At 35.7% G+C, this 10,000-nt stretch overlaps 2 protein-coding genes across 2 annotated transcripts in view; one reads left to right on the top strand and one right to left on the bottom strand.

Moving 5' to 3' along the window:
- The window catches only part of LOC125031809, a 5,719-nt gene extending 1,054 nt beyond the window's left edge, over nucleotides 1–4,665 (top strand). Inside the window, exons 2-4 of the mRNA XM_047622770.1 lie at nucleotides 2,435–2,557; nucleotides 2,678–2,856; nucleotides 3,007–4,665. Coding sequence (XP_047478726.1) covers nucleotides 2,435–2,557; nucleotides 2,678–2,856; nucleotides 3,007–3,090 — 386 coding nt within the window. The 3' untranslated portion in view covers nucleotides 3,091–4,665. The remainder of the gene's footprint in view (nucleotides 1–2,434; nucleotides 2,558–2,677; nucleotides 2,857–3,006) is intronic.
- Nucleotides 4,666–4,762: 97 nt separating this feature from the next.
- LOC125031481 (BTB/POZ domain-containing protein KCTD5-like) overlaps nucleotides 4,763–10,000 on the bottom strand; it is a 33,262-nt gene continuing 28,024 nt past the window's right edge. Inside the window, exon 5 of the mRNA XM_047622291.1 lies at nucleotides 4,763–8,425. Coding sequence (XP_047478247.1) covers nucleotides 8,382–8,425 — 44 coding nt within the window. The 3' untranslated portion in view covers nucleotides 4,763–8,381. The remainder of the gene's footprint in view (nucleotides 8,426–10,000) is intronic.

Genomic DNA, 10,000 nt, shown 5'->3' with positions numbered 1-10,000 from the left:
TGTGATGTATCACATTGTGAAACTGAGTTTCTGTACCCCTTGTAAGGTACTCTGCTAAGTGGCAACAATAAGTAGTAGTAGTAGTAGTAAACAAGAAAATAGTGTATGAATGAATGTTGTTTGACATATATATATGATAGATAGAGAAATTTTTAAAAATATCTAAAAATAAATGAAAAAAGAGTATAATATATGTATTACTCATTTTTTATATCTAAAATTAAAATCATGATTGCAGATAATCAATTTATTAGTTAGTCTTTTCCGTTTAGAGACCTAAAATACTCACACTCAGGCTTTCAGTGTAGTCTTCTTGTATATATTATTATTTCTACTTCATAAATATGACTCATGAGAATGAACCACTCCCTGATCCACCTTCTAATCCCTTTATTGGCTCTACCTTCAAAGTATCTGCCAATATCCATCCTCCTCCTCCTCCTCAAGTGTCCCCTACCCCCTCTTCCTCCCACTCACTCAAAAAACACCCCATCCTCTCCTCCTCCATGTGCATCACCATTCGCTTTTCCTTCCCCATTATCCTTACCACCCTCACTTCGATGCTCATGTGCCTCCCTTATGTCACAACAATCTTCTGCAGATCCCTCCCCTCCTGACATTCTTCCCAATACTTCACCACCTTCCCCTGTTTCCTTATTTCATGCTCAGGATTTCTCTCCTATTTCTGCATACACAGAAATTTGGGTGTTTTATAAAGTCTTTTCTTTCTGATTGCACCTTCCGTGTCAGATTTGCCTCATTTATTTACTTTTCTTTCAGTCAATTCAAAGGTGTTCCACAAGGCAGTGTGCTCAGCACCACATTATTTTTCATTGCTATAAACAAATTATTTTCAGCTCTTCCGCCTTGGTCTCCGTTCTCGCTCAACTTGACACAATCTACCATTTCAGTGTTCAGTTGGCCCTAGGTGCCTTTCAGTCCTCTCCAGTTGAAAGCCTATACACTGAATCAGGCCTCCCATCCCTTTCTTGGCATCACATTCTTTTATCTCTAAGAAGCTATGCTCATTTTCATCAATTTTCTTTCTCCAAGCTAACTGCCCTCTTCATAGCTTCACCTCTCCACGTTTACCTACTCCTTTCCCTGTTCATATTGATGCTCTGCTCTCCCATACACACCCATTCCTCCTCTCCAATCCCTCTCTCTTTCTGCCCAAACTTTTCCTCCCTGTCTAATACCTTCCTCCATTATTATTCTATTTTCCTTGACCCACCCAAATCAAACATCCCACCTTCTATCCTCCTCACCACACATTTTCTTGCAGTTCTAGTCACTCCTGTCTATACAGATGGCTCCAGAACCACCTTGGGTACTGGTTTTGCTGCAGTCTTTCCCTTTCCTCCTGAATAGAGCATACTATATGATATCCTTTGCTTTACAACACATGTCTTCCATCTCCTCCTCATCCTTCACCATCTTTACTGACTCACACAACTCAATATCACTAATACAATCCATACCCCTATCAACCCTATAGTCAGTTAAATACAGAATCAGTTGTTTTGTCTGTCTACACAATAGAAAAAAGTTAGATTTTGTTGGATACCCAGCCAGGTCTGGATCCCTAGCAATGAAAACCCAGATGCCTTGGCATGATCCTCCAGCTTGTCCACAGTGACCAAGCCCACTTTTCACACATCCCAGCCACTGACTACTACCCTCACTTCAAAACTTTCCTCTATGCCCATTGGCAATCTTTCTGGTAAGGTCTGACTGCTAATAAACTACAAACCTTGCATCTCTCCTTGGTCAGCGCCATACCATCAGAACAGACACTGGGAAATTGCCCTAGATCACACCTGCCTCACACATTCATACTTCATATCATGCTCCAGCCCACCTCTATGCTCCTCATGCAATGTTCTGCTCTTAGTCCAACATATCCTACTATCCTGCCCTTACTTTACTGAAGCCTGTACCCTCGCTTTTCCTTACTTGTCCTCTCTTCCCCGACCCCCCAAACTGTCAGACTTCCTCACAGAATCCCCAACCTTTTCAATTGACAACCCATTCTCCTTCCTCAGATGTACAACCATCCATTTGATCAAATCACTCTTTATCATAAACCCTTCCCCCTTCTATTAATCCCTACCCTACCCCATTCACTTATTCTCTATCCACCCCTCAACTACTATATATCCTATAATACCATGGCTGTTGAAATTATAGACATTTTGTTCTAATTAAGAACTTTAAACCACTTTCACCATAATACTTCACCATAGTGCTATTTGACCTTTGATGTCAAGCACATTAACCATTGTTTCTGAAAATTACTTTATGTTTAATGTTCTCTCAAGCTTTTTCAGTTTTATAGGTGGTTTGGTAAATAGGAATCCAACATAGTAACAGACAACTTACATATTTTTTACAAAAGTAAACATGGAACTCAAAATGTATATCTGTTTTTAAGGAGTATGGGGTCAGAAGTGCTATGTCTGCAAGGACCAAGATGAAAACACTGGGAAGTGTGCAACAACAGTTCAGGAATGCAGCTTTGGAGAAAATTACTGTCTTTCAGAAATCAGATGGGGAAGTAAGTAGCATACAGTATTTCTGCTTCAAGACATGATGTTTGTGATGTAATACTGAGATGGACTATATTATTTACCTAGATTTTGCCTATGAATCCACTGACTTACTTGCATCTACAAAGGTACACTCTTCTGGGAGATTGGTGCTCCAATGCAGTATTACATCAGCAAGAAATGTGCAACAGAGGAAGAATGTGTGGCTACCAAATCAAAATACATGCCATATTGTCAACGAATCTGGTGGAGAGATTGGAAATGTGCTGAATGCTGCAAAGGCGATCGTTGCAATTACTTCATCACAGTGAGTTAAATTATCTTTTAGTTAATAATTAAGTTGTCAGTTGTGGGGCTGAAACATTGAGTTTCAGATTAAAAATGCAGTACATAGAATGGATCATATGTACATGTTTGTTTATAACACCCAAGATAATAATTTCATCCTCTTTTTCAGCTGGGTTCATCTACGGTTTCATCAAACATTGCATTATTGTTGTTGGCAGGAACACTCACACTCTTTCTACCAATGTTCCACTGATCATGATTCTGCCCTTTAAGTGTTAAAGTGATGTGTGTAGAAAATGAACTGATATTATATGTCAAGATATGGACAATTCATATCATTGTACAAGCGAAAGATCAAGCTAAAGTTAACTTTGCTTTTATCGTGAAAAAAAGTCTCAACAATGCATTGCCTTGTGCAGTGCAGATGCCATTTTAGATTTTAATGCACAGACCAGTTGAAGAACGCTGATAAGTGATATTGTGTTGAGTCCAAGAAATTATAGATATTTCAGTTTTGCTGTAAAGAAAGTAATGATTTTTGAAAGACAACAGAAATATTTAGTGTTTATAACAAATCACAGTGTTTTGCAACTGTGCTAGTGTATAACATTATCTTATGGTAGTATTATTGTAACTATGAATTTAGTTAAGTTAAAAGAAAATTTAAAATTAAGTATTTAGTAAATATATTCCGTCCATTTATCTGTCCAGAATTTTTATGAAGTGATTTCGATATTTTGTTATATTGTTGGGCCTTTTAGATGGTTAATATATTTTAGAATTCTTGTAAAAGCAGATTATTGAGGCATCCCAGTTCAGCGGATAGATTAAAGCAATGTGTTTGTAGGGTGTCAGAATAAGACTTATTTTTGAATATTGTACCAAGATGATGTGTGTACAATTTTTATCTGAGGGAAACAGTAATTGTTTGTGTTATTACTTTTTGAAAAGACTGAAAGTAAAGGACATGGGAGTAAGATTTCTTTTGCCTGTCATAGGCTAACTGTTCAGACATTCCAAGGCAAGTATACAAGATGTTCCATAAACATTATATTTTTATAATGCTGTTATAAAATATATGTATATTCCGTCCATTTATCTCTGGAATTTCTATAAAGTGATTTTCATATTTTGTTATATTGGTAGTCCCTTTAGATTCTTAATATATTTTAGAAGAAGAATTCCTGTAAAAGCAGATTGTGAGGCAGCCCAGTTCAGCAGATGGATTCCAGCAACTTTTTTTTAGGCTGCCAAAATAAGACTTCATTTTGTATATTGTACCAAGTTTGTGGGTGTGTTCATTTTGTATATTGTACCAAGTTTGTGGGTGTGCACAAATTTTAACCAAATAAAAAGGTAATTAATTGTTATTACTTTCTGAAGGAAGGTAAATGACATGGGAGTAAGATTTCTTTTGCCTGTCATTGGCTAACTGTTCAGACATTCTGAGGCAAGAATGCAAGGATATTGGCATGAATTTTTTTTTCTTTTCTTTTCTCCAAATACATTAGTTGCACCAAATTTCTGGCGGTATTGAGGAAAAGGCCACGAGAGTGACAAAATATTGTGGGCAGTAATTGAGAATAAACCTGTCTCCAGTCAGTTTTGTTAAAAATTTGTTGGTCTTTACTTGCTGTTCTACTATCTTGTGGTCTTTGTTTTTGTCATTTTATTTTATTTTCACACTTAACTTCTGCCATGAAGTTGATTCAAGATAAATAACATTAATCATTAATATCTCTCTCTCTCTCTCTCTCTCTCTCTCTCTCTCTCTCTCTCTCTCTCTCTCTCTCTCTCTCTCTCTCTCTCTCTCTCTCTCTCTCTCTCTCTCTCTCTCTCTCTCTCTCTCTCTCTCTCTCTCTCTCTCTCTCTCTCTCTCTCTCTCTCTCTCTCTCTCTCTCTCTCTCTCTCTCTCTCTCTCTCTCTCTCTCTCTCTCTCTCTCTCTCTCTCTCTCTCTCTCTCTCTCTCTCTCTCTCTCTCTCTCTCCTCAAGTCAGCCAGAAGTGCTGCAAAATTTTACTCAAATTCTATCTGTTTTTTATGTTTTTCTCAATGACTAATTGCAGAGCACTTCAAGTGTGTGACATCCTTGGATATTTTACCATATTATTTGTCTTTAGTCTAACTTTTTGAAATTCAGGATGATGCTGAGCACCCAAAGATAGATCTAATTAGAATGGAACTTTTGTCAGTTCTTGTGGATACATAATATAAATTTGTTGCATAAATGTGTTAGCATTTAGAGTTCCCTTCTGTTTTGTGAGTTATTTTCATTATATTCATAATAATGGTTTTTATAATAACAATAATTCTTATTATTGTCGTTCATTATCATTATTGTTAGTTTTATGATCTTGGATAATATTAATAATGATGCTGATATATTTTATGGTATACAAGATACATCTGATATATAGTATTCAGTGTTGGAAACCAAATTTGACCAATAAATTCTTAATATTACCCAGAACCTCCTGGGGATGGTACTCTGAACCCCAAAATTTCATATTTCTGGTTATTTTGAAGTTTAAAAATTACAGGGGGTACAGCAGTTGTTGATTATTGTCTTTGTGACTTTTAAAACATGATATAGGATACAGGATACAGGAGTCCATCTTTTTAAATCAGAAAGAAGTACTTCTTGAATGTAAAAATAGTCATTACGTTATGACTGATAAGGCTTATAGGACCTCACATTACATTATGCTAAACATTAATTTGTTTCATTTTAAGACTGAAATATGTGACTGAAATTCAAAATTAAAAGATTTTTAGTACATAAGAATCTAACCAAAAGAATCTCTCCATTATGTGAAAAATAATATGTCCATAACCAGTACATTTTTATAATGGTTTTGTAAAATTATATATTTTTTATAAATTATATGTACTTTAACTTTCATGCACCTGCTGTGAAGGTAAATATTTCAGTGGTATGGAATAAAATCTCTTAATAAAATCTCTTTTTAATTTTTAACCAAATTCTTGACTAGCCATAGTAAATTTTAGACTCTTGATTCTAGCTGAGTTTTATTTTTGTATATTTCAAATTATGCTACAAATACACAAAAATTCAAAAAAGTTTTATTGAAAAGAAAAAATGCAGTTTCTAATTTAAACTAGATATATGCAATGTAGACATAGAAATAACCTCATCATTTGATTGTATACATGTGTATACATGCATTTGTGTGTACATGTGTGCATACACACAAAAGGAGGAAATGGTTAATGGGTACAAAGCAAAATAGATGTGCAAAACATCAAAGGTCATATTGCACTATGGAAAGGCATATTAGTAAAAAGGGTAAAGAGAGTTAGGTGATGATTACATGTGCTACATGTCAAAAGTCATATAGCAGTTCAGAATAGTATGGCAATCAAAGGGGCAAAGAGGGGTGAGGGTAGAGATAAAGTTGTAAAAGGAAGAAATGTGGGATTCTGAGGGATGTCCCTGAGTAAAGTAGAGATTAAGGCCAAGTTTGAAACCGACAGATCCCACCTCACACTCAAACTTGTAGGTAGGGCAGCCCCTATAAAATACATTTTGGGAGCCACAATTGGTACATGTGCATGACTGCAGAGCAGTTTGACCAATCATGACCAGGTTGGGCACATAGAGGACATTGGACTGTGGAGTGGCATTGTTTGGCAGGGTGGCCTAGACACCAACAATTCTATAATTGACAGGGTAGAGGGAGGGATTTTCCGCCAATATAGACAGGAAGGGTGAGATCATGTTTACGCAATATTGGTGGAGGCCAAGATTGTGACCTCTAAGGGGAAAAGTGTAGAATTGTTCAGATACTGCATCATACTCCATGAAGCAGGCGAGTAAGTCTTCACCACAATCAGACCAATCCTTGTAGTAGACAGGGCAGTTTGTCAGGGAGATAGAGACAGTTCTGGTACAAGTATTGAGGGAGGGATGAGGCTAGACAGGAATGGGTTAGCAAAGGAAGTCTTGTCATATTTGTTGATGATTTAGCTTGGAATTTGGATGTAACTGTGACAAGGCGGGAACAATTGTGGCGGCTGCAGAAGGAAACTGCCTACTTGTTTTTTTGAAGCATTGTTGGAAGAGGAGTGTTATCAGAACAAGGGGCTGTCAAAATCACAAAAAATCAATCCCATTTGGCCGGGCTAAACAGAGTACTTAAAATGTTTGTTGAGGTGGAGGCAGTAGAAATATGCGGCCTTGTGGAAGAGGGAGTGGTGTTGAGTGAAAGTACAGCAGAGAGATGGATAATAAGGCTGCAGATTAGTAATAAAGGAGGAGGGGGTAGTAGATGAAGTAGAGGATGTTGGGAGAGGAAAAATGTTTCCTTGAGGTTGAGTAATGACTTGGGAAGATGATTTGGATTGGCCTGTGGTGATAGTAGGTAATAAGGAGGGGGTAGTAGTAGGCTGAGAGTCATGGGCAAAAGGAGAGCCTCGGGTCAGGGAATCAGGGGGGATTAAAATCAGTGGGGCTAGTTTATAAAGGGGCAAGCCTCAATGCCCCTAATAAGGTGCAAAATGCCCATGGCTCCCCTAGGCTGCTCATGACCAACATGTCAGCCTTTCATCCTTTCAACATGGCTCTCACATCTTAGGAAGTGGATATTAGAAGTTGGAGGAGAGAAGGAAAAGGAGAAGAGAGGAAGAGACCACGCAAAATTAGTTGAGTCAAGGTCCAAGATAGGAGTGATCCCTGGTATTGGGCCTCAGTCTCTTTCTCTTAAGCCCCCCAACGGCAATGGGTAAGGGATTGAGGGGAAGGAAAATAAAATCCAATTGGATGTAACAATCATTTAGCAATATGTATTTATTTTTGGTGTAGTCAGTAAGTAATAATAAGAAAATACAGTAAATTGCCTTCTGTCACTTGAAACCCATAATCAGAATTTTTGTATATGTAATGATGGTGTATATGTATAGAATATAAAATGTATGTCTGAAATTAAATGCATGCTGAGAATTTTTTCATTTTATATAATTATTAACATCAATAAATATGATTTCTTTGTTACATTGCATTACCAGTATAGTCAGTAGCTGTAGCTAATAATTTCTTTAGTTTTAAGAAAAAAAGAAAAAAAGGGAAAACAGAACTTTACCAAAAAATAGACAGATATAATTTCAGAGATCTCGTCTAAAAATGAAAAACTAAGCCAAGTATGATTAAATATATCCTTGGAATGTATTTTTCTACTGAACTTTTTTCAGGACATTCGTTTCTTCCTACTTTACTTATAACTATCAGTCCTATGGCAAAATGAAGAGAATAAAAAAAAAAAAAAAAAAAAAAAAAAAGCATCAAGTAAAATTCAAGCTCTTGTGTAGATTCACAAATTAAAGAGGTATTCACAACAGACATCATATCCAAATCAGTGTACCATTTGAGATCACTTTACACAAATCACAGTTGGACATCAGATACTACCCTCTTTATACCTTAGCACACAAGTGATTACACCCTGGATTGACACTGTAATAGGAACTATAGTTTTCATCGTAATGAACCTTAGCGTCTTTGGATGCTCTACTTAGATCTGGCTTTCACTAGTCATCTCTCTCAACCTCTTCTTCCTCCTGCAGTATGGATGCTGGAAAAGAAAGACACAGTCCAACTTTTAGGCTGGCAAATTTATAACATATTTAAAAATCTTTTTGACCCCACAATTAAATTTTACTACAGTGACAAGCTTTAATTCTATACTGAAAAATTTGATTGTTAAGCCTTCATCCTTAGTATACATGAGAGATAAATGATGATATTTTTTCACTGTGAAAGCTGCATATCCACACACATTTCATTAAGGTTTTGTGTTAGTTCACTGATTAGTAGTCTAGTTCATCTTTTATTCCTTGAGAACAAAAGACAGTTGAGTATGTAAGACATGAGTATTTAAATTTCATACCATTATTTCTCATATTTCAGGATATTGGGTTAATATTATGTCACATTACTAAACATATAAAAGATATCTTAATAGAAACTACTAATCTTTTATCAAAAATAATAAAATCTTGCTTCATACAAGATTTCTCATGAGTGTGCTAATAAACAGATTTTCAAGGAGTGACCATTTTTCCTGCCGTACAGAAGTCACGGAAGCACTTTGACTGGCAACAAATTCTACATCATTTTCAGGGATTTTGATTCCTTGATCCCAGATTAAAAGCACTGATTTTGGTAATTGTGGTACAATACTCATTGCAATAATACACTGTAATTGATATTTTCTATTCATTATTGAGATTATTGCCTTGGAAATTAAGATCATGTATTTCATGTATGTATATTTTCTTTTCTTGTTTTGCAGTGCAACCTTCTTGTGAATGTGTGATTTTTATCAAGGTTTCTCAGAGCAACTTCAGTCATAACAGTTTTGAATGAAAGTAGGTTTAATAAGTTTAAAACAGTGGTTCCTTAAGTTCTACCTATCGTGACCCCTTTTTATAAATACATTTTATTGTAAACCTTCTTCGTAAAGTGATTTTACTTATAAAATGTTTTGAAATATTCAAAAACTTTTTAGATTGAAAACTTGGCAAGGTACTAAACAAATAGTTACAAATAATTTATGATATATTCAAAGCTTAATATTACCACATATCATAGCTCAAGGATCGTCAGGGTCAAGAATCAGGAGGGCCAGGAAATATGAGCAGGGAACCACTAGTATAAATAAAAGGAGATATTTAACTGGTCTATGCATCCATATCCTCTAGGATGTAACAGCGTCTAAATTTGGATCAAAAGTAATTGTTCTGACTGGCCCATAACTCTTACAAAGGTGACATCATATGAATAATATTTATTTACACACACACACACACACACACATATACATACATACATACACACACATATACATACATACATACATACATACATACATACATACATACATACATACATACATACATATACATACATATATACTTTATATATATATATATATATATATATATATATATATAAACATATAAACATATACAAATATATATAACATATATATATATAAACATAAGAGTGTGTGTGTGTGTGTGTGTGTGTGTGTGTGTGTGTCTGTGTGTGTGTGTGTGTGTGTCTGTGTGTGTGTGTGTGTGTGTCTGTGTGTGTCTGTGTGTGTCTGTGTGTGTCTGTGTGTGTCTGTGTGTGTGGTGTGTGTGTG

Source organism: Penaeus chinensis, chromosome 13, assembly GCF_019202785.1.
Source record: "Penaeus chinensis breed Huanghai No. 1 chromosome 13, ASM1920278v2, whole genome shotgun sequence".
In the NCBI taxonomy this organism is placed as follows: Eukaryota; Metazoa; Arthropoda; class Malacostraca; order Decapoda; family Penaeidae; genus Penaeus; species Penaeus chinensis.
The sequence above is the reverse complement of the archived record's forward strand: the minus strand, read 5'-3'. Positions and strand labels throughout refer to the sequence as shown.